The following is a 25,706-nucleotide window of genomic DNA, read 5'->3' on the forward strand; positions in this document are numbered from 1 at the left end:
TGGCCAAAATAAATAAAATGAATATATCTGATATTAATAAATATGTTTGCATAACTAGAAAAAATAAATTCCATTATATTTAGAAATTTCCATGCCTAAAAAATCTCAAACTCAATGCTACCTCTTGGTTTTCCATGACTGCATGAACCCTGTAAAACAAGGGACATGTGTTTTCTTTTCTTTTTTCTATGGATCCGATTGTTGAATTGTTGATGGTATCTCTGTTGCTTGCTCCCCTTTTCCCTTTATTGGAAAATTTTACGTAATAAAATTCAGAGTTATTGACAATAAATGCTGGTAGATCTTAAACGCACATACAGCAATCATGTTTTACAGTTTTTTATTTAGACAACCCAAATAAAAGGCACATAAAACATTGCGCATGTTTACATAATTATTTCTGACAAACTTACATTTAAAAAAAATGTAGGAATGTTTTTCTTTCTGCTACTCAGAAAGCCTAGTCTTCATATATACAAAAATTACCATTGTTAATGTACTAATACAAAAGTTTTATAAAAGGTTATTTTGCTTTTCTTCGCTCACATGTCTATCCGTACTCTAAGATCCTCCGAGCTAAACACTTCTGTACAAACATATACATTCAACCGCTTTCACAGGGGCTCCAAAAATCATCCAGTTCATCAACTGAATCAAAACAACATTAGACTCAATTCAAAAATCTTCACTTCATTGGATTTCATAATTGGTTTGAATTTGGCAAATAAAAGAGGCAATTATAATGCATCTGCTAAAGAAATGCATAAACGCTCATTCTGACTCTCCCACAAACTAAACTATGGAAACATGCTTTTGTTTGTTCTAGTGTGACGGGAGAATCAAACGGCTCACACACGCACACAAACACACACACACGGATCAGGGATTCATTGTGTCTGATCGAGATAAAGCATCCCCTTCCTGAGACTCAGTGCTGGGGTGGACGGCATCCATTCAGACACTCCAGATCATCACATCACAGGCTGTGGTGGCGGGAAAACTACCCACAAAAAATTGCAATAGAATTAAATTATAGTCAAATAATTAGTGTTTTCACTACAGCAATCTCTTCTCTCTGGCATCTGCTCCATCCACAGGAAGCATATAGAGGAAGTGGCTGTCATAATGTACCTAAATTTCCATCACATTGGCAGCAGATTCATGTAGTGAGTGGCAGCTCACTGTTCCTACTTATACTGTTAATTGTGTCCTCAATAACACAACATTATTAAACTCTTTAGTCCAAATAAATCGGCATGTAACCACCCACCACAGTGTAGAAATTTCCAGAAGCAGTCTGTAAACATTCTTCATTATTTCAGACTGAAGACGTGCTTTTATGCTAAATGGCGCTATAGCAAAATACTACCAACCTACAAAAGTCCAAACCAATGGAGAAGATTTAATATTAATCACTGGAAGCAAATAAAAATGAGCAGGATGGTGCCGCTGTAGAAATAACAGGTAAAATAACCACAAAACAAAAACAAACCTAAAATATACAAAAAAACAAAAACAAAACTAAAAAATTAAAAAAAAAACTAAAACAAAATAAAACCCAAAACAAACAAAAAATAAACAAAAAGATCAAACAAAAAGAATCTAAAAATAAATAAAAAGCAAAACAAAAACTAAAACAAACAAAAAAAACGAGAAAATCTAAAAACAACAAAATAAAACCTAAAATAAAGTAAAAAACAAAATAAATCAAATCAAAGTGAACTATACCTACAAATAAACAAGAATAATTTCCTGGAATTATTCATGTTCATTTCCTATTCTCAGCCTATCTCTTTTGCAGAACATTTTAAAGAACAGGGATCTTGCAAAAATATTATAAAAATACTAAAAACGAGGTTATAAAATACTTTTAAAGACAAACTCAGGCAGCAAAAGTCCAAATTAAAGGGCGTCAATGCGGGACTCCAGCCTCTAGATGGCCCTGTTTTGAATGAGCTGGTTATCTACAGCTCATAAACCCTGTCCCAAATGGCGCACTTGGCCCTTATGGTCCTCCTCCGAATCCACACTTTGGTGAAGTAATGCTCCGCAGACTTTTTAGTAGTAGTATGCTTGGAAGTCCTCACCAGTGTGCAAAGAGGGCGCTTTTGAGCACCTTTCTCAACCATAAAATGACAAAGGGGACACCCTACAGTCTTCATGAACTTTATGGATACGCACAAACAAGACCACATCAAATGCGCAATTTTGGACAGGGCCATACTATCATGATATTTATATTTAGATAATACTGCCTTTTTTAGACTAGGGATATGCTTTCAGTGCAAGACTCTCTTTCCTTCCTCCAAACATTTTCTTTTGTATGCAAAAGCTAACAATGGCAACGTAAACAATAAGAAAAGGAAGCTGCCCTCCCCTTAGAGAAACTAAAAAGTCGTAAACAGTGTCCTGCCGAACACTATTAATAAAGAAAAAAATTGTACCTCTTCAAAAGTTGCTACACGTACGTACGCACTCACTCACACCCCTGCGCAAAATCAAAATAATACAAAAAAATATTTAAAAAAATCCTCCCTCCCAATGGAAGCAACAGTCACTTTCAAATGAATTCTCTTAAATACTGATTAGCAGGTTTCACCTCAACATCATTGAAGAACCCATCGGCACTCTGCTTATTTAAAAAAAAAAAAGAAGAAGAAAAAAAAAGAAAGTGTTCGAAATGCACATCAATTATTGCATTTGTCCTTAAAAACGTCTGTCGGGATTTGAAGTGCTCAGAGGAGCTTGCGAAATGCCCCGCTACCGAGCTGCTCACCTTGCACGCAAAATGCAAACGTATTCAAAGGCCAGAGAGAGCTGAATCAACCAGTGCAAATCTTTCACCAGAGTTGCCACCTAGCCACAGGATGGGTTTGTTCACGCCACACAGGTGTCAGTTGCACAGAGGTCAGGGCAAAAAGGCTGGTCAGGGGCCGGTTCTACCAGGGAGAAGACGGCAAAACTTGGGACAGGAAGGACATGCTGTCCATTGGTCTCATGGCGATGTTGAGCGGGCCACCGATGTTCATGGGCATGGGGGTTGTGATGGCCACTGGGTGGGCGATGTTCATGGGCGCTGTGGCTGGGATGTTGACGGAGGCGATGTTCACAGGGCCGGTGATGGTAACCGGGTGCTGCAGGCTGACGGGAGATGTGATATTGACCGTGTTGGTGGAGATGTTCATCTGGGCTGCTATAGTAACGGGGTTGCTGGTGTTGCCACGGTTCATTGCAGAGGTGATGGGTGCTGCGGCCGAGACTGGCGTGGTGGAGGAAGAGTTGCAGATTTCAGTGTTGTCTGTAGAGCAGGAGAAAGAGACAGGAGAAGCGTTAACGTGCGTGTTGAGGGTTTGTGTGTATTCTGCTCCCAAACTCTCTGGGTGTCTAGACTGGTATGTCAAATGACCTAAATGAACCTGTAGACATATGTGATTGAAATTCCTGTTATCGTTTGGCGAAGACAGAAGAGAGCAAACTGTTACTGTGTGTGTATCTGCTTTTCCGTCTTTTTTGTTTCGTTTCATTTTTACCTTTTCGGAGCCCTGAGTGGTTCCACTGCCAGTCTCCTATTTAGAAACAGACAGAGGGTTATGATGGGCAGGCAGCTGCCTGCAGTGATGCATTATGGGACTTTTTGCAATGCAGGGCTGCAGCATTTATGCTCAGTGTGAATTCAGACATGAATACCGTTTAATAATCTGAGATTTTTGTTCATTATCACAAACAGATTCAAGCCTTTTTTATATATAATTCAACAGAAACAGATTTTAATGTGAATGTTGCAGGTTCAAAACAGGTTAAGCTAAACTATCGACAGCATGTATGGCAAAAAAATTCTTCATAGAAAATGTCCAAAATTGCTCCACATATGTCCATTGTGAGGGAATTACAAAAGATTATTTGCCATTTTAAATGGAGATGTAATAATATAATATAATATAATTCAATATAATATAATATAATATAATATAATATAATATAATATATGTAAATTAATAATTTTTTTAACTGAGGCAAAAGACAAAAGTATTAATATAATAATCAAATAAAAATTACATAAATTGTATATTTTATATATATATATATATATATATATATATATATATATATATTTTTTTTTTTTTAATTTACAAATATATATTATTTAAATTTAATGTCATTGAATAATTATTGTTTGCTACGTAAAATTGTTTACATATATGCAAACAATTTTAGGTGAGAGAAAAAATTATTAAAATAATAAAATATACTTTTTAATATAACAAAGATACAAAATAATATTCTGTGGTAATCAACAGCATGGTCACAGATGCTGTCAAGAAAGTTTGTTAATTTTTGTTTTGAAACCTGAACATTCAGAGGTTTTGGCTACTAAAATATACAATAAACATTCTACCAAAAAAGAAAAACAAAATCAGTGTCAACCATAAAAAAAAAGAAGAAAAAAAAAAAAAAAGAGCTAAATCACTTTCAAAGCAGACAGAAATGTTTAAAAAAACTAAACTACATGACAGACATAGATTATGGAATGGGGATCAGCGGGTTAATTCATGAAAAATATACAAACAAACACATAATGGCACTTATCACTAAATAGCCCAACAGCTCTGAGACAAACTGAGACCACGAGTACGTATTTGAGGGAACTCCACTCATTTAATACTAATTAAAGTAAATGACACTACAAATTTCCAGAGTACTGCTGACCACTTTTTTCATCCTTTCATTAGGTCTAACCCTTGCCCTTTTCCTGACCCTGTCGTCCTCAGAAAGGATCTGGTTCAGTCAGAGCAGTTTCAGCCTAAAGCAAAGCATTGGCCTCCTCCACTGATATGCTTGACTAATTTAATCTCTGAACTTACAAATCAAATGCCATGACCAATGAAATATGATGGAATGCGCCGCCAAAGTAAAAAAAAAAAAAGAAATAAAATAAAGTAAAAAAAAATCACAAAAATAAATGCAATATTACACAACATTACTGGGAAAGGGGTTCTGGCCCAAGAATCACAGCAGCCATGTTCAAATATCATTCCAAACAAAAATGCTCAAAAATAATTGCTTTAAAAGGTCCTAATGCCCACTTTACAGAGACTTCACTCACAAGATTCTTTGTGCTTTATAACATTTTCCAACAACTTGTACCATTCCTCTATCACAGAAAGAGCTCTGGGCTTAAAGGGTTAGTTCACCCAAAAATGAAATTTCTGTCATTAATTACTCACCCTCACGTTGTCCCAAACCCATAAGAACTTTGTTCATCTTCGGAACACAAATTAAGATATTTTTGATGAAATCACACACATTTTTTGAGGTCCGGAAAGGTAGTAAAGTCATTGTTAAAATAGTCCATGTGACTGCAGTGGTTCAACCTTAATGTTATGAAGCGACGAGAATACTTTTTGTGTGTAAAAACAAATAAAAATAACGACTTTGTTCAACAATTTTTTCTCTTCCCTGTCAGTCTCCTACAACTATTTTAAAGAAGTTTCTACTACCTTTCTGGTCCTCAAAAGGTGTCGTGTGTGGTTCAGAAACCCTCAGATTTCATCTAAAATATCTTATTCTGTGTTCCGAAGATGAACGAAGGTCTTACAGGCTTGGAACGACATGAGGGTGAGTAATTAATGACAGAAATTTCATTTTTGGATGAACTATCCCTTTAAAAATTGACTGCTCAAGCCCATTAAACATGTGGCTCTCAAACCAGGAACTGTAGTCAAAGCCCAGGGACGGGACCAACTAAAAAAAGTTTTCTGAATAACTTATGAAAACACTGAATACTTTGGATGTTAAAATATGTTCTGAAAAAAAAAAAAAAAAAAAAAAAAAAAAAAATGTTGGACAAAAAAAAAAAAAAAAAAACCCACAATGTGGTATAATTTATTGTAAGCGCTATTGTAACACTTAGTTTTATTGTCATTCTGGCCAACTGATCTCACAACTGATCAAGACAAAAGTCAGCTCTCATAAACTAGTGCACTTGCGTATGTGGAAGAGAGTTTGGGAGCTGAAGGGACAGCAAAGATCTTGGAAAAGAGAAGAAAGGATGGAACAGAGTATTAGTAGAAGGATGTCGGTGCTAGAGCTACATGAGTCACCCAGAGAAGCTGGGAGAGTTGTCGTACAGACTACAGGCTGATTGGCTGTTGGGGCAGCCAATCTTGTTGCACTTACCTTTGTTACAGGCATTGTTAAAGTTGCTCTGGCCATGTGTTTTTAAGTGGCTGGTGATGTAGGCGGCGCTCAGCATCTTTCCGCACACGTTGCACGTGACTTTCCCCTCGTGCCGAATCATATGCGACCGAAGTCTGTCTTTGGTGGCAAAGGCTGATGTACAGGCCTATTATGAACATAAAACATACATTTACAGCCAAAATTTGAATCAGTTTTCCTTGAATTACTTGAAGTATTTAAATTGTCATACACTACTTCAGGAAGTCCTCATTATTAACACTTTATGGAGTTTAACCTACAATCTTTGGGTACCAGCAACTAGAGGTTCATTGTCACGTGGCTCAACTGCATAAATAGGATGAATGGGTTCTGGTTCTTACCGTTACTTGGCATTTGAATGGTCTCTCTGAGGAATGAACATGCTTTACGTGGCAGCTGAGATGGTCAGGCCTGAAAGGAGAGGGAAAAATTAAATACATGGCAAGGAAGAAAACAGCATAGTGCCTCTGTAACAAAGCCTCTTGATTTTTGGTACCAGCTGTGTCTGTGTGAACTTCAGGAAAAACAGCTTTTTGCCTCCAGGTGCTGTACTTTGCCTCTGCGAAACAATTTTGACAGGTCTATCTCTAAGTTGCAGATTCATCAGGTGCCGTGAGCTAGAAAACCAACTAGCAGATGCGGCTTACAGTAAACACTGGGCTACACCACTGATCACAGCTAATAGAACACAAAATGATGTTGCATTCACACTAGAGGTTTTGGTTTGGATTCAAGTTTGATTGCCTGTTCACTGTGATTTTGTCAAGTAAGATATGTTGTTCCTGGGTCAAATTATTTTGTTGATCCTGGAACGAAATTCCTGTCCAAAAATGTTGTCATTACATTACTGCAAAGATTACTGAGAATTTATGCACATTTGCTGTCCTGCATGGCAAAATATGAGTTACGTTTTAAACCCGATTTTGACCTGGGCGCAAAAGTGAGTGATGCCAATATTAAGTTAATAAAATGATCGTGCCATAAGAACATTATTATATCTGCTCTCTCTGCATCAACTTATGAGCTTTTATTACATTTTACACATGAGCAGTAAAGGTTAAGCATTTTCAGACATTTCAGTATGGAGGGGCAACTTTTGAAAAATCCTAGTGTGAAGGGCTGGGACAATACATCGATTCTCAATTCTTGATAAAATGAATCTGGATCGATCCTGATATTTTCTCTCTCGAATCGATTCTGAGCTTCTAACAGCAGATGGCGCTCTAGGCTAGTTTTTAACCGCACACTCAAATGCTCACGACGAAGAGTGCTAGACGTCGCTTGTGCGTTCGGCTGAGTCATGTAAGTGGCTAAATAGATTTTCACCTCAGCCCAGAATGCTTTTATGACTCAAGATTCAAATCAATTTAATTTTTTTGTTACTTAGCCAAAGTCCGAAGACAAAGCCAATGAAATACAGTTAATATCCAGCAACGATGCAGAATAAAATAGCAATTGTTCCACGTTGTGCAAAAAAAAGTACAGAGTACAGTTAGATGAATGCACTATATAAATAAGTTATATGAACACTGGAAGGTGTTCAACTGATGCTAAAAGCAGAATGTAAGTGCTACTAAAATACAGTGTGAAATGGTAATAGTGTGTCAGGGTTGAGAGTTCAGCAGTCACAGCCTCAATGTAAACAGCCCACTGTGAGCACCCTGGTAATTCGCTTCAACCTTTTCGAACATTATGAATAATTATTTTAGGTTTAAGTGGTGTGTGTAAAGGAACTGGAAGCAAGCAGAGTACGGCTGTTTCCACAGCACGTAGTGCCATCTGCTGTTAAAAACTAAGATCAGAATCGATTCGAGATTCTTTGTATCGTGAATCGAGAATCAATGTATTGTTCCAGCCCTTCTAGTGTGGATGAGGAGTGTTTTTAAATGAAAACTCGGTTTTCAAATGTCTCCGGATTAATGTAGCCAAATATGTTGATCCAGGAACATGCTGTATTTGATGAAATCACATCCACCATGTCTATTACAGGATGCCAAGGAAACATTTCTTTAGACGAAAGTATTTTTTGCAATCGAACTTTTGGAACAAAATAACAGTGAAGTGTGGAGGAGAACAATTCAATTCAGGTTTAAAAAGCACACTAAATATGAATGTGACACAACCTGCCAGAGGAGACTGGGACATTTTGTTTTCAGGTGGTGTTCTCAGGAACAGCCAGAGATCTAAAAACAGCTCTTTTCATCTCTGTGCTTTGACTTGTGTCAGTGCGTGATTAATAATCCGAGGATTAATTTCAGGGATAGCGAGGCCTCTCTGAATCTTTCCTGGATATTCAGACATTATAGACGAGGTATAGACGAGACTCCTAAAGCAGCCGTGTGTCTGCGGCCCCTGAGTGACTCAAAGGAAACCCCAGCGCTGATCCTCTAAGACAGAACAAACAGGAGGGAATAACAGAGGAATAAGAGCACCCCCTCCTCCTCCTGTTCACGCAGACCCTCGGCATGCTGGGCCCTACAAAGGCAGCCAGTCAGATCCATTCACAACAACTATAAATCAGCCAGCGGCAGCCAATAGGAACGAGACGAAATTAACATCATCAGAACAGCAGATGGTGGATTCAGCTCGAGCTTTGAACACATATTTCAACAGACAGTATTAAATGCACTGACATCATCAGAATCCACAAACAGCCTCATTTTATGCAGGATGGAAATTAGTTACATTTGCTATTAATGTATACATTTACGCATTGTTGAAAGTGAAAATATTAGTGTTATTTGTAGCGATTTGAATCAAGAAATGGTTCTTATTCAGAATCAACCTTAAATCATTAAAAAAAAATAATAATAATTTTCATGATGTTCGGTTTCATTATAGATTATACCAAACTACTAAATCTACCACTCAAAATAGGACTGGACAGTAAGACGCTATGGTTACCAGGGTATAAAATGTCTATCGTTAGAGATTTTGCTATATCGTGTACATCACAGTGTGTAAATATATAGAAGCACTATTGACACTTCAGAGTGATGAAATGAAATGCATGAATGAGAATATAAAGAGTGGGATGTGCTTGATGTTAAAAAGAGTTATAAGCGCAATATAAACTGAAAAGGAACTCTGTGCGGTGCTCATGCTGACTGGCACCCTGCCATATTGTGTGCACAGAAAGCTGCCTCTCTTAGAAGTCGAACGTGAATTTGAGATGTGCTCAATGTTAAAGGGGTCCTTGATTATGATTTTACTTTTTTAAACTTTAGTTAGTGTGTAATGTTGCTGTTTGAGCCTAAACAACATCTGCAAAGTTACAGCACTCAAAGTTCAATGCAAAGGGAGATATTTTCGGTTACAGAAATCGCTTTTTAAGGACTACAACTTATGACTACGACTTACAATTTACATAAACCCCATCTCTGAGAACACACAACAAAAGGGGTGAGGACATGTTGTGCTGCTTTAGAGAAGAGGAAGAGTTGTTGTAGTAGAGTGTTGTTGCCATGCCGTCATTTTACGCCGCTTCACAAACGAGGGTCGATTCAATGCTGGATTTAGACAAAAAATAAACATGACGGCACATGCTAGTCGATCAGTTGAATCAACTCCACAGCAACTACATTAATTTATCCACTCTAAAAGTAACTTCTTCCTAAGTTTCTTCATCAGTGTCGACTCCAGTTTGAACAATGTAAGGCTGGACATCGTAACTGAAAATCGTGATTTTGGCTGCGTGAGATTCTCCAGCTTTGTTGTTGTTGAACAACCGAAGCGCAAGCTATTAAAGCTCCACCCTCTTCTGGAAAGGGGGCTGGTAGCAGCAGCTCATCTGCATTTAAAGGGACACACACAAACGGCGTGTTTTCGCTCACACCCAAAAGGGGCATATTTGGAAAGCTATAATATATGATCTGTGGGGTATTTTGAGCTCAAACTTCACAGACACATTCTGGGGACACCAGAGACTTAGGGTGTACTCACACTAGGCAAGGTTGCCTTGAACTAGGGCTGACCGATAAATTGCATGTGATGGTCACGTGCATTTCGTCAGTAAAGCCGGTTCCCTGATTGCCGCTAAATCACCATCACCTGCTTTCAAATGGAGTGGCATTTAATAGACAGAGCCGTAGTTCACTGATAAGCCACACAATATCACGTTCATTTTCGAAGGCGATTCATCTGTGATAATGAACGCGATATTGCGTGGCTTGTCAGTGATCTACGGCTCTGTCTATTAAATGCAGCTCAATTGAAAGCAGGTGATGGCGATTTAGCAGTAATCTGGGAACCGGCTTTACTGACGCGTGACAATCGCATGTGATATATCTGTCAGCCCTACCTTGAACTGAGCCCGATCGCGAAGCTCGGAGGGGAGGGGGAGGAGGAGGAGGGAGGGTCTAGCTAGCCTCTGTTTTGTTTGACAACACTTCGAACGTCAACAGGAAGTTTCTCCGCCCAGGATCGCTTAGAGAACCTTTAATTACATTAATTGATAAGTGTACTATCAGAGTAGAAATAAAGATGTTTGCCATCATAATGATGCGGTAGCGTGTACAAAAATAGTAGCCGTTTCCGTGCTCAGGCACACTTTGCACTCACACTGCATGCGAACCACGCTCTGGCCCACCTCTTTCAAGCAGGCCAGGGCCGGCTAAACGAATCACGCCAGGGCACGGAATGGAGCACTCACACTTGTCAAACGAACCAGGCTTTGAGGGTCAAACAGTAAGTACACCCTTAAATTATATCTTGTAAAAAGGGCATTATAGGTCCTCTTTAATGCATCCTTGCTGAATAAAAGTATTATTTTACATCAAAAAATAAAAAAATCTTACAGACCATAAACTTTTGATTATCAAAAAAGGGAGGAGCTTCATCAAAAGAATCATTAAAGAATCAGAATTGTTAATTGGATCTGAACCAGAATCATTAAATTCCTTATAATTCTGTAAATTCCCGAACTTCAAAATCAAACGCACTTATTAAATCGAAGCAAATTTAAAAGAAATGCAAAAGCCCCACATACCTCGAAAAGCCCTTTCCGCACACAGAACAGACGTAGGGTTTGTGGACACCTCCATCATGTGAGCGCACATGGTACGTCATGCGATCTTTCCTCTTAAAGCGCTGCTGGCATATAGGACACTCGAACGGCTTTTCGTCCGAGTGTGACAGCTTGTGACGGTTCAGATGGTAAACGTCCCGGAAGGCTTTCCCGCACATTTCACAGCCGTGGTTCTTTTTTACAGGCTTGGGTGGCTTTTTGGGAGCACTGTGCTGGGTCACGTTGGACATGGACGTCGGGGACATGACAGTGGAAGCAGAGGACGTGGAAGTGGTAGCCGTGGAGAAGATGCCAGCGACGGTTGAGATGTAGGCAGGGTCACCCGTGGTCTCACGGGGCATGGTGGAGATGAGCGGGACCATGGTGGGTGCCGCCTGCGCGGTCTTCTTGGGTCTGGACACCATTTTGATGCCAGTGTGGCAGGACTCATGGCGGCGAAGGTGGTAGCTGTCACGGAAGGCCTTGTTGCAGTAGCCGCAGATGAATGGCGTCTTGCTCTTGTGCTCTTTCTTGACCACGGGCATCGGACCGCCCCCTCCAGCGTTCCCACCCCCTCCTCCCCCCGTCCCGCTGGCTACATTGTCCTTTAGGAGCTCGGCTGCACTTACAGGGGGCTTGTGGTCCAGCGGAATGGGCATCACAGGCTTCTGGTCCTGTGGCTCAGCGTTCAGCAGTGGCAGCAGGCTGTTCGGGGCCACCTGGTGCTGGTGGTGAAGGGCTTCATTAGCCTGCTGGAAAGAGAAGACAGAACCGGGGCAGGAAGGTTAAAGACTGTGATGTACTAACAAAAAAAAAATAATGAATTACAGTATTGGCCAAAATTATGGCTGATAGTGAGTAGTGCTGTCAAAAGTACAGACTTCGCTACCAAAGTCAATACTGAAATTTTTAAAATGTGACGCTTTGAGTGCTGTTGAGTGGATTCGTAAACACCTCTGATTGGCCACTGTGTTCACGCGCTCAACATATATGTCTGTGATGCTTTTAAAAGCTCCCGTGTGTATCTGTGTAAGTGCTCGATGAAGAGCGTCGTTGATGACTATAGAGTTGTCAAAAGTAATTAAAAAATGAAAATGAAAATTAAAAAATGTGACGCTTTGAGCGCTGTTGAGTGGATTCATAAACATCTCTGATTGGCCGTTGTTTTCACGGCTCATCGGATATGTCTGTGATAGGCTTCAATGATCAACGCTGTAAAAACGTTGTAAATAGTCATCAATTAATCTCTTCACTAAGCACTTACACAGATAGACACGGGAGCGTTTGAAAGCAGGCGTCTATCGCGGATCGGTTCGCTGTTAGACACCTGCTTTCAATTGCTCGCACTCCCATTTTCAAAACGCTTTCAAATTCAAACACTTCCGTGTGCTTTCAAATGCTCCCATGCGTTGATCATTGTAGCCAATCACAGGCATATCCGATGAGCGCGTCAACACAATGGCCAATCAGGTGTTTATGAATCCACTCAACAGCACTCAAAGTATCACATTTTTAAAATTTCAGTATCGACTTGGTATCAAAGTCAGTACTTTTGACAACACTAATAGTGATAACCATTAAGATGACATTATAAATATAAAGAAATGTGTTCTGCACTTAATTAAAATAAATAAAAATTATAGTATAACATATTAAATAAAATACAAATAATAATGATATAAAATTAAAAAAAAAAAATAAAATGTAATACAATAATGAAATAATAATAATAAAATCAGAATAATTAAATAATAAATCAATCACAACTTTCATGTGTGCCGACCCAAAAAAAAAAAAAAAAAAAAGAAACATAAAAAAAACTGTAGTCTGGTGCACAGAGCATAGAGAGCTCACTCTCACACACCGGTCTTCACTTTTATTTTTTCACAGATAAGAAAAAAGGCGGCAATTCTCTGGAGAATTTAACTGTGGGCCTCCAGTACGTTTGAACAGAGATGAAAAACTCTGATCTCAGAGGATACAGCCTGAGTCCATCCTGCACAGAGTTGCTGTGTGTGTGTGTTCTGTGTTCCCATCAGCACTTCCGGCAGCCTGTGGGGTGACTAACGATGAGCAGAAGTTCAGGAATGAACACACACGCTCACTTTACATACATACAAACACACACTGGACACGACAGCTGGCAGGAGGAAGAGGCACTCCATTGAGAAACATCTCATTAAATCAAATGAGTCAAGTTTCCCCTCTTCAAACAGAAATTCATGCTGGGCTAATGACTGGATTCAGAATTCCTGATTCAGAATGATTCACAGTGTTATCAAAAGTGTCATCTGGGCCCCAAACTAATGACACAGATTACGCTGCAGTCGTGATAGAGCACATGCTGGCATGAACACAGGGTACAGGACAGAGCCTGTGCGCTCTGATTAACTGAACTCAAAAACAACGTCAGGCCGCTGAGGAATCTAAATCTGTCCGGCGTAAACCGATCTGCCAAGATGCTCCCGGTTCTTCATGTGACTGCAAAATTAACCGTAACGCAAGAAAGATGATTCAGCGGGTCAGGAACAAACAAACTAAACTTGTGAATTAGATAACAAGGACTTCACAGAGAAAACGAGAGATACAGCACTTAGAAAGCTGATTGATGGACAGGAATATGAAACATTTATATTTAGAAATGTATAAAGTAACATACTGGCTGATATTAGATGTCAAACTCCAGATCTCTATGTATTTCAAATGACACCAAGCTTCATGTGCAGTGGAAAACTGCTTTTATGCTTTTTAAATTTAAAAAAACAATTCTACTACTGCAGCACTGTAATAAGGAAATTATGCAAATGTTATTGTTCAAAAGTTTGGGGTCAGTAAGATTTTTTCTTCAATACTTTCAGAAATAAATAAATTATAAAAAATAAATGTTACAAAGGATTTCTATTTCAAATAAATGCAGTTCTTATGAACCTCTGCACCAAATCAGCATATTAGAATGATTTCTGAAGGATCATGTAACACTAAAGACTGGAGTAATGGCTAATGCAAATTCAACTTTGCCATCACATGAATAAATTACATTTTATAGGTGCCCTAGAATTGAAAATTTAATTTACCTCGGCATAGTTAATTAGAGTTCTGTACATGGAAATGACATACAGTGAGTCTGAAACACTATTGTTTCCTCCTTCTTATGTAAATTAGATTTTTGCAAAAGGCCTCTGAAGAACAGGCGAATCTCAATATAACACAGACTGTGACGCAACAGGATCATTAATATGTACGCCCCCAATATTTGCATATGCCAGCCCATGTTCAAGGTATTAGACAAGGGCAGGCAGTATTAACATCTGGATCTGTGCACAGCTGAATCATCAGACTAGGTAAGCAAGCAAGGACAATAGCGAAAAATGGCAGATGGAGCAATAATAACTGACATGATCCATGATATCATGATATTTTTAGTGATATTTGTAAATTGTCTTTCTAAATGTTTCGTTAGCATGTTGCTAATGTACCGTTAAATGTGGTTAAAGTTACCATTGTTTCTTACTGTATTCACGGAGACCAAAACCATGTTGTTATTTTCATTTTTTAAACACTTGCAGTCTGTATAATTCATAAACACAACTTCATTCTTTATAAAACTCTCCAACAGTGTGTAATGTTAGCTTTAGCCCTGTTAACCACGGAGTACTATCAAACTCGTTCAGAATCAAATGCAAACATCCAAAAATACTATACTTACATGATCCGATATGCTGTATGACAAACACTTTGTAAAGATCAATTTTGAGAGTTATTTTAGCTGTGTGAACTTTGTTTATGCACTGTATTATAGAGTTGTGAGCTTGGGGGTGGGGAGCACGAGCATTTAAAGGGGACACGCACAGAATCTGCGCATTTTTAATTATGCCCCAAAATAGGCTGTTAAAAAATTGAATAATAAAAAATATATGGGGTATTTAAAGGCCTTCTGAAACAAATTGATGCGTTTGTGTAAGAAAAATGTCCTTTAAAATAACTAGCTTCCGGCAGACGGCCATATGCATGTCGACTTACGCCAAAAGACTATCCCCTGACGTGATGTAGGAGTATTGTGAGTTTTGACGCCTCTCGCTGTTCGAACAAATAGGGCTGGGCAACAAACTCAAGATCCTTTTCTCTTATATCAAAATCCTCTGACATTTCTCTTTAAAAATACTCATTTTAGACTTCTAATTCGTGACCGGTGTTTTGTTTTGCTCTATCCTCTTCGCTTTCACGTTATGCGTCGGATCAGAGTTCACTCTTTTGCCGTAAAGCGATGCATACAGCCATCTGTAGGAAGCTAGTTATTTATTTTAGTTTTAAATATGGATATTTTTCTTACACAAATGCATAACTTTGCTTCAGAAGGTCTTTATTAACACCCAGGAGCTGTCTAGATATCTTTTATGATGGATGGATGCACTTTTTTGGCCTTCAAAACCTCATCCTCTATTCACTGCCATTATAAAGCTTGGAAGAGCCAGAACATTATTTAATATAACTCCAACTGTATTCATCTGAAAGAAAATAATTGTCATATACACATAGGATAGCTTGAGGGTGAGTAAATCATAGAGTAATTTTCATTTTTGGGTGAACTAACCCTTTCAGATGTATAAAAACAACAAGGAATGCAATCCAGAGTAGTTTATAAACATATGATGCAATTTTATGACATGCAATACTGACGTACTACATACTCCGAGAGTGCATACTTTCCCATTATGAGCAAATTATTTACTTTCACAGAGTAGAAGTATGTGAATTGGGATGCAACCAAACAGGGAAAAATCACCTCACAGGCCTAGAAACAAAGGTGGATGTTTGTTTGTATACTGAGGCTTCTGGGAGGCTGGACACACTCCTTCAGTTCTCCCTTACACACACACAGCAGCATGAGGCATGTGTTTACATGGCCAGGGGCAAAAGCTTACAGACACTCTGTGCTAACCTACATCACAACCACCTGCCCCAGACAACACTGATCTCTGAGCCAAAGCGTCAGGACAGACAAAAAATACAGCAGTCACAAACACATAAATTGCCATGCTGGGACTTTAAATCTATGAACAATCCTAACGAACTGATTCGCTAAAATGAATCAGACTTCAACGCTACCACTGCCTGAGGCCCTTAAAAGACCCAATAAAGTGCGGCAAACGCCCTGTTCACCCACTATTGATGTTCAATGGAGCATCTAAAACAGGCACAGCCCCCAAGAACTGAGAAACAGCCCCAAACCAGCTCTGCTGAAAAAACCTTCACTCACCACACACAACTAATGAGCAAAAATCGTACGTAGATTTTAAACCAGAACAAAGTCAACGAAAGGTCAAAGGTGGCATTATTAGGGCTTGGCCCCTAAGGGCACATCTACCCGTTCCTTGATAAAACAACAAGGCCTGTCAATTCTCAGAGGCCAAGGAAACACACACATAGCCTGAGGGCATCCGGAATGAGAGTGGGTTGATTAATTGTCCTACAAGCTAATTGATTAGTGAGGCAGACTTGTTAATTTATAAAAAAAAATTTTCAACATCATAAAGAGAGTTTCAACATGCTGACAGTGGGCGTAACTGCCCAAATGCTAAAATCTTCGTAGAGAAGTTCTCAAATTTTAAAATCTCTATAATAGTTGTGCAAAAAAAGATATTTTGATATCTAGCATGTTTATTTGTCAAAAATCTCTTGCAAAGCATTGCGTGTTCTTGCATTCAGTCTGTGATTATTTTTTTAAATGTACATGTGCAGAAAGGTGTTTGTGAATTAAAAAAATGTGTTTAAAAAACATGTAATTCTATAGCATTTCTGTATGAATACCCCTAAGAATCAAATTTAATAGGGATTCCTGACCTGCCCTGATGGACCCTTTTCACATTTTTGAGGTTCCCGGAAGTGGAAGTCATCATAGTCATAAACAAATAAAAAATAATAATTTTTTTTGCTTTCCCTTTTGCTCCAAAAGCAAAATATAAAAAATGCACAATAGCATTATTATGACTTTGCATTATTTTAATACTCCAAAAGATTATAAAAAGTCCAAGTTTTAGGTCGAGGCAGACAGCAGAGAGTAGACTGGACACATGACTGTAACGTGTGACAAACTTAATGTTATTAAATCCAATAAGAAGGGATGTAACAATATATTGTGTCACAATATATCGCAATACAAAAATGCAACAATATGTATCAAGGATAGTGACAATATGTATTGTGTATAGTTCACCCAAAATGAAAATTACTGTGTGAGAAAAAATAAGTTTACAGAGTTTTAATGTCAGTACTACATTGAACTACTATATATAATGTTGAATATAATGTTTAATAATGCAATGGGGGAATATTTGTGGGTCCTGATAATGCCAAATGTCTTATGTTACAAGTAAAAAGTGGCCTACTTTATTGTAAATATATCCAGAGTGCAAGAATTTTTCTGTATTTTCAGCCTCAGAATCATGAATATTTTTATTCTGGTATCAACACTGTCCTGTGCATTAGGTTACCAGCACCAAGTCCAAGCTTATTCATTGTTAACCTTTTACCATATGTCTTGAAGTATCACAATAACATTGTATCGTGAGTTCGGTATCGTGATATGTATCAAATCATGACATGAACGTATCGTTACATCCCTAGCAATAAGTGAAGTACTCGCGCGCACAGAAAGTTGCCTCTCGGACAGCGCAGGATCCCAAATTCAGTTTTCTTCTGTAGCTTATATGGCCAAATATACACAAAATGATGTCAAAATGCTTGAAGAGTATTCACGTAAACACAGTCAGTTATGTCTTAAGTGAACTAAACAGTTGAGAACGAAAGCGTACGTGCAACATATTGGATCCATGCAGCTCTTAAACTGACAGCAGCCTAATAAACCTGCTTCCATCTGTGAGCTTAATCAAACAACAGAAGAAAATCACTCACTGCTCTTGACTGAATAACTTTTGTAGCTTTAATAAGAATCAGTATACATTTAATTCATACAGAGAAGAGTGAGACTAAGTGTTTTTTTGTTTTGTTTTTTTTACATTTGATTATTCCATTTCTGTTGTTAAATAAACTTAATGTAGGCCTACCTGAAATCCTAAACCCTCTGGTTTACAATGATGTTAAAATGACACTTGTTATGTAATGCTACAGTAAAACACTGCTGTTCACTTTCAGAAGTTTTAGGGATGTTTTCTTCTCACAAAAAGAATGTGAAACATGTTTAAATATATTTAAATCTAATTTAAATTTATTTTACACACTTAAAGTATTAGAAATACTCGCACAGCAGTTATCAATTTTTTTGTAATTTAAGGTAAAATAATACAAAGTATAATGTTATAAAATGTACATAACATAAAAAAAGCTAGATTTATGACGTTAAAACTGTGGAAATGCACAGTCTGTAAAAATATTTCATTTTGCACATGCTTAATCAGGAGCAAGAGATGCTGTTGGTCTCTGCAGACACACCGAAAAGAGGACACCACAATTAAGATGCGCGCTTTCCTGCAATCACGAAGAGGGCAGGGTTAAATACCTGACCTCTCGCATTCAGCGTCATCCATCCATCTCGCAGGGCTGACCGCGACGCAGGCAGACGCAGGACAAGAAAAATGAACGCTTCTTTCTGCTCCTTATTTCATCTGCTCTATTGTGATGGACACAAATCGGAGCGGGGATGCCCTCACGAATCCGCAGGGGGTCTTTGTGCGGGAGTCTTCTCCGATTTGGTTCCTCTATTCATGAGGAGAACTGCATATCTCCACACACACACAAACACACACACACACACACACACACACACACACAGACACACAGACACACAGACACAGACACACACCTGCTCGCTCACTTCCTATAGCATCCCAGTCATCATTTTACTGGGTACGTCTGGGGATGCGAGTCTAGACTAGGCCGCTGCGTGTGTGTGTGTGTGAACTTCACGAGCATGTGACGCAGAATGACTGTAGCCCTGCTGCGTCTTCACGCCACTCTGACAATTTTGATACAAATCGGCTCTGAAGGCTGAGGTCAGTGTAACGTAAATAACAGAGAAAACGAGTTCAGCGAGAGAATAAGGAGTTTTGAAAAGCCAGCGGCCGCACAATGGAGATCCGCAACGGGCCAGGGCTGGATGCTGAAACACATGGTAATTCATTTTCGAGTAAAGCTTTCTTAAATTTGAATTTGAAAAGAAACAGCAAAGAAGAAAGGGTGATTAAACGGGCAAAAAAAACAGTACAAAAGGAACAGGGTGCTTGTGGGAAGGCAAACAGCTCATAACACCACACAACCCAGCTGTTTACAACTATTAGACCCTAAAGGACAAATCCCAATGCATAATCTCCCTGCAGTTCACACATTTTCACAGACACATGAAGGTTGCGTTTTTCCTGGGACTAGGGATGGGTGGTATGACCACAATCTTACATCATGCTATGAGTAATTGTATATCACACTAACTGTTTGCCCTAAAACATAACATACTGCTGTTTTGTCTTTATATACATATTTATATAAATAATATTTTACATATAATGATGTAATATAATCAGCTTTGTGGGGTTGAATTTTTAAAATAACAGATGTATAGAGTATTTTATATATATATATATATATATATATATATATATATATATATATATATATATATATATATATATATATATATATATATATATATATATATATATAAAATACTCTATACATCTGTTATTTTAAAAATATATATATATAACTAATATTATTTTCAATGTATTGATGTAAAGACTTGTTTATTTAAAGTAAGTCTAGATTATTGAAAAAATAAAAATTAAATTATTTATTAACATTTATTTCCTTAAATAAAATAAAAATAAAATAAAATTTTACTTTATATATTTTAAGACTTAAATACTTTCTATATATATATATATATATATATATATATATATATATATATATATAATTATTTATTCCCCCCCTCCAATACCTTTCACAATCAAAAGATGAATGATAAATTTGGCATCAGTGCAAAAGCAGTTGCACATCATGTTTTACCATTAAAAACAGAGGACTGTAATACTATAATACACTGTAAATATAAGCCATATTTGAAAAAAACATTTGTAAAACAGCTAATTATATGATGAATAGATTTTAAAACCACACATTTGGATAAATTGCCGTATGAACAATATGACAGATTGGTGTGTTGACATTTATACCATTTGACGATAAATAGCATCATACTATAGCCCAAAACGCTCGTTTATACTTCTGCGTCGAACCTACGCATACTCCTACACCTGACATACACCTCTCCAAAAATGTAACAAGACATCAATTCTACACAGACCACAAGCGCTGTGATTGGTCTGCTAGAACCCCTCCATCAGGTAAAAAAAATCTGCAATAGCACTGGATTTCCTCATACGCATTTCCGCTTACGACATATTTACACTTCGATATTTAACAATAAGCTGAAACAAAAGTCGCTGTCTATTTACTGCAATCACTACTGCTGCTGCTTCTCCGACAACGTACACAAGCTGCATCTACTTCGGCTTTTGCCTTGATACTGTGGGTTACACCATCAACATGCCCGTGGAGACTGCCAACTAGTGGTCTGCAAGAGTAAATGCACGTCGATGCAAAGACGCAAAAGTATAAATGAAAACCGTGTAGCCTACTCCGTAGAGGCTGGGTCCCACTCAGAAGTATAAATAAGGCCCAAAGTATACTTCACTTTTTACACATACGCAAGGGTACATGTACAGTGCGCATGATGCAAATTTCATCATCAGAAGAGTATGCGCATACTGTACGCACACCGCCGGATTTTTGTACTTTGTACGCGCAGGTCGCACATGCGCATTTAAATTTAAAATTTTTTGCAGTAATTAGTTTATCCACAAGGTGACAAATTGATTCACAAGGTAGTCGAAGAAAAACTGCATAAACAGAACAGACCTGAACGCATGCAAGCTACAGCGACAATGGAGGCCTACATAGACGACAGATTTCGCAAAGAGGTTAGAAAGTACCCTCATTTGGACAACTCTAGCATGAAAGAATACAAATATGTTTACATGGGTTGTAACTCGTGGTGAGAGAGTGCTCAAAACTGCGCATTCGTCGAATGTGAAGTATACTTTGTCAAGTGAAGTAGGGCTGCACGATTAATCCCATGAGATTGTCATGCGTGTCTCATCAGTAAAGCCGGTTCTGTGATCAGCGGTAAATGTCCATCACTTGCTTTCAAATGGAGCGGCACTTAATATACAGAGCCGTAGTTCGCAGACAAGCTACGCAATATCGCGTTCATAATCGCAGATGAATCGCCTTCGATTATGAACGCGATATTGCGTAGCTTGTCCGCGAACTACGGCTCTGTATATTAAGTGCCGTTCCATTTGAAAGCAAGTGATGGACATTTACCGCTGATCACAGAACCGGCTTTAATGATGAGACACGCATGACAAACACATGCGATTAATCGTGCAGCCCTAAAGTGAAGTATACTTTGCAAGGCTGTACGTTCGACTGTACATGTAAAAAAAAAACTAAGTATACCCAGGGCTTAAGCCTCAACTGTGACGCTGCATCCTGCTATTTGAGTGAGTGTCCCAGCAAACATTTCCACTCTGGTGAGTCGACTGAGGCACTGACTCCAAAAACTTTCTCGGATGAGCAATGCTCACATCCCAGACGGTCGGACGTCAGCACATTCATTCATCATGAAAAGTTAATGTTCCTTAGAAGTAAGAATGAAAGTCTAAAGCTATTCTGAACACTAAAGGCAAGGTGTTGATGTGCCCCGGAGCTAAGGCCACGTCTGTGCTGTGCGTCTGATCAACAAATGAAGGATCTTTTATGAGTCAGTCACTCATGAGTCGCAAACCTACATCAGCTCGTGATAAATGGATTACAGGAATTCTACTTTCTCTAGGCTACACCAAGTTATTAGGGTCACAACAACAGACTAGCTGTCCAACAACCGATTAGTGAGGTGAACTAGTTTATCAAGAGTCATGTTAAAGGCACAATATGTAAGATTTTTGATTAAAATATCCAAAAACCACTAGAACAATGTTATATATTTTGTTGACTTGTATACTTTCATTATCCCAAATATTTTCAACAATGTTTAAATCCAGAGAAATTAGCAATTTTAACCAGGACATGGGCAGAGTCATTGCGTTGCCTGTCAATGACGTCATATGCGCGTTACCTTCGATTTCAACTTTTACTAATATTGATCTAGATTACTGCAAAGTAAAGTTGTCAAAAGTACCGACTTCGGTACCTAGTCAGTACTGAAATTTAAAAAATGTGACGCTTTGAGCGCTGTTGAGTGGATTCGTAAACATCTCTGATTGGCCGTTGTTTTCACGGCTCATCGGATATGTCTGTGATTGGCTTCAATGATCAACGCTGTAAAAACGTTGTAAATAGTCATCAATAAATCTCTTCACTAAGCACTTACACAGATACACATGGGAGCGTTTGAAAGCAGGGCGTCTATCGCGGATCGGTCCATTGTTAGACACCTGCTTTCAATCGCTCGCGCTCCCACTTTCAAAACGCTTTCAAATTCAAACACTTCCGTGCTCCCATGCGTTGATCATTGTAGCCAATCGCAGGCATATCCGATGAGGGCGTCAACACAATGGCCAATCAGAGGTGTTTACGAATCCGCTCAACAGCGCTCAAAGCGTCACATTTTTAAAATTTCAGTACCGATAGGTACTGAAGTCGGTACTTTTGACAACTCTACTGCAAAGTGCAACAAGTCTCTAATAACAGCCACCGAGCGAACGCACAGAGTAACGTTATAATAGAGCTGACCGATATATCGCATGCGATTATCACACGCGTTTCGTCAGTAAAGCTGGTTCCCTGATTGTCGCTAAATCGCCATCACCTGCTTTCAAATGGAGCGGCATTTAATAGACAGAGCCGTAGTTCACTGACAAGCTACGCAATATCGTGTTCATTATCAAAGGTGATTCATCTGCGATAATGAACGTGATATTGCGTAGCTTGTCAGTGATCAACAGTTCTGACTATTAAATGGCACTCCATTTGAAAGCAGGTGATGGCGATTTCGCAGTACGAAATGCGCGTGACAATCGCATGCAATATATCGCCCAGCCCTACGTTATAACAAATTTCAACACAAATGTATTTAGAATGATTGTTTTAAACATGTAAAAAAGCACTGAGTTACCCCACATACGCAATGAAAAGAGCGGAAGCGGCCGACTGTCTCCGCTGAACTCAAGATCAGTGTGTATCGCAGGTGTCTACCATTAGCATTCGCTCCAGCGGCCTCGTTCTGCTCCCACAGCTCTCGACCCGTCCTACTTCATACCACCGTAACGTTAGTAAAACTTTAATACATTAGCTCATCCATGAATAAGATTCCGTCGGATTCCTTTTCCATTGGCTGTGGAGCTGAAGACGGCAACGCCCATGATTTACGCGCTAATCATCAAGCTACACCTTTGTTTTGAATAAGCGACCTCTGTTGGTGAAAAATTACATATTGTGCTTTTAAAAACAGGTCTACTTCTAATCTTGAGACACGTGAATGATTTGCTCTCTCATTAAACACCCACTGAAGTGATTCACCCTCACACTCAAGCTTACTAACAGAACAGCTTCTGCAATCTCAACAAGTTCATGACTAAAACCTGAAGTCACCACATTCACTATGATGCAAACACACAAGTCGTCCAACCAACTAAAGAGAAAAAGCTGCTACAGGTTTCAGCCTGATTTATATTAATAAAAACCTCTTCTCAACAAGGAGAGAAATGGACATTACAGAAAGAAACAGGTTTTGCAAAACTGTGTGGCGGCATGTGTCACATTAGAAGGATCGAACTTGTCTAACCTCACTTTCCAAGTACTAACTGTGAAATGACTCAGTTGTGCAGCACTTCAAGGGCAAAACAGGACACCAAACATCAATTGCTTATGGAAATATGATATTTTAAATCAATATCAGGTTTATTAGAGCAAATGTTACATTATTATATAGCAAGATCTTTTCTGAAGAGGCGTATATGTTTCACACTTACTTAGGCAATAAAGAATTATAAAGAAGACCTGCAAAACTAAACTCATCCACCAGGCAGCCCACATATGGCTCAACATGTGCTGAACACAAAGCATGTAATCAAACACACAACTTCTTCACTGACATGTTGCCCCACAGTAATTTATAGTTGTAGAACATACAGTGAGAGATCTCACTGACATAAAAAACTCATGATAAATATGATTTTCAACAGCATCACACAGAGGAACCAGATGCTATACCAGACAATGCACATTGTAAAAGGTATAATGAAAAGCAGAAAGTTAAACTAAAGCCTGGAGGATACAAGTGACTAAGAAAGCAATGACTGAACACCTCATAAAGTGAGTTTACAGTTCTCAGCATCTGAGTCACCACAGCAGCTCATACTGTGTCTGATGATGATATAGACAGAATATCACTCACAAAAACAAAAAAAAATTAAATATTTTAAACATGCATTTAAAATGTAAAAATAAATTGACTATATACATTTCCATATTTTTTTCAGATATTAATTTCTGTAACTTTTTCAGAAAATGATAGAGGAATTGATAATGAGAGATGATGGACTGATAGAGAGGGAGAGTTAATGAAAAGATGGATGGAGGTAGAGACAGAGAGAGTGACAGATATAGGAACAAACAGAGTGAAAGATCTATAAAGGAATGAATAGAGAGATTGATGAACAGATAGAGAGACATAGGAAAAGATGGATGGAGACAGACACAGAATAACAGAGAAATATAGCGGGATAGATGCAGTAAAGACAGATGGAGTGAAGGAAAGATCTACAGAAAGAAAGAGATGGAGTAACAAAACTGATTGATAGAAGGCTACATCTATAGAGATAAGAGGAGTAAACAGTGATATGGTGTTAGATCTGCAGAGATACAGAGTAAACACAGAAGATTGAGTGCTACTACTACATCTAGAGGGAGCGCAGCTGGGCGCCCGGGACTCGTCTACTATTGTTTTGCTCCAAGTGCTCTGTTTCAAATATCTCTGTTCATAAAGCAGACTGAAGCAGGCAGGCCGGCAGCACGAGTGAGCGGCGCGCGGGCTGCGTGTGAGTGTGAATGTGCGTGTGTGCTTAAGAGAGAGAGTTTCTCACCTGGAATAAGAAAGAGCTCCAGCTCTGCTCCATCATCGCGTCTCACTCACAGAAACAAAGCGCTCAACATGGCAGAGCGAGACTTCCGCCACCCCGCGGACCGTACCACTCGCGGGACGGGGGAACATAACAGCAGTCTGAATTAGTTAATGAATAAAACAGTATTCAGTTATACAGAATGATAATATATAGACAAATGGATAAACATTTTTCGGTACAGGGCACTCCGTCCGTGCTTTCCGAGGCGAATGTCATGAAGTTCTGAATTTAGTGTTTTTTCAGAACACCCCTGTTTTTCATCTCCATCTCGATAGACTCTCGGGACG

General features: G+C 38.7%; 1 protein-coding gene across 2 annotated transcripts; it reads right to left on the reverse strand.

Annotated features, from left to right (window-relative positions):
• Positions 1-376: 376 nt before the first annotated feature.
• On the reverse strand, positions 377-25,504 carry vezf1a (vascular endothelial zinc finger 1a). Of its 2 annotated transcripts, XM_067399133.1 has the most exons (6): positions 25,381-25,504; positions 11,204-11,973; positions 6,558-6,627; positions 6,178-6,343; positions 3,531-3,566; positions 377-3,298 (listed from the first exon to the last, which is right to left on the reverse strand). In XM_067399133.1, the coding sequence occupies exons 1-6, from the start codon at positions 25,414-25,416 to the stop codon at positions 2,940-2,942; spliced, it is 1,437 nt and encodes a 478-aa protein (XP_067255234.1). In that variant the 5' UTR covers positions 25,417-25,504; the 3' UTR covers positions 377-2,939. The 2 variants fall into 2 exon arrangements, with proteins under 2 accessions (XP_067255234.1, XP_067255235.1); XM_067399134.1 differs by lacking the exon at positions 3,531-3,566.
• Positions 25,505-25,706: the final 202 nt, after the last annotated feature.

Source organism: Chanodichthys erythropterus, chromosome 10, assembly GCF_024489055.1.
Source record: "Chanodichthys erythropterus isolate Z2021 chromosome 10, ASM2448905v1, whole genome shotgun sequence".
Taxonomy (NCBI): domain Eukaryota; kingdom Metazoa; phylum Chordata; class Actinopteri; order Cypriniformes; family Xenocyprididae; genus Chanodichthys; species Chanodichthys erythropterus.

Excerpts from the sequence above, each read along its gene's own strand:
- vezf1a (XM_067399133.1), bottom strand. The coding sequence starts at position 25,416 with ATGATGGAGCAGAGCTGGAGCTCTTTCTTATTCCAG. Across the intron at positions 11,974-25,380 it reads GGAGCTCTTTCTTATTCCAG|CAGGCTAATGAAGCCCTTCA; the intron begins GTGAGAAACTCT and ends TTCTCTTTCCAG. Across the intron at positions 6,344-6,557 it reads CATTCAAATGCCAAGTAACG|GCCTGTACATCAGCCTTTGC; the intron begins GTAAGAACCAGA and ends TGTTCATAATAG.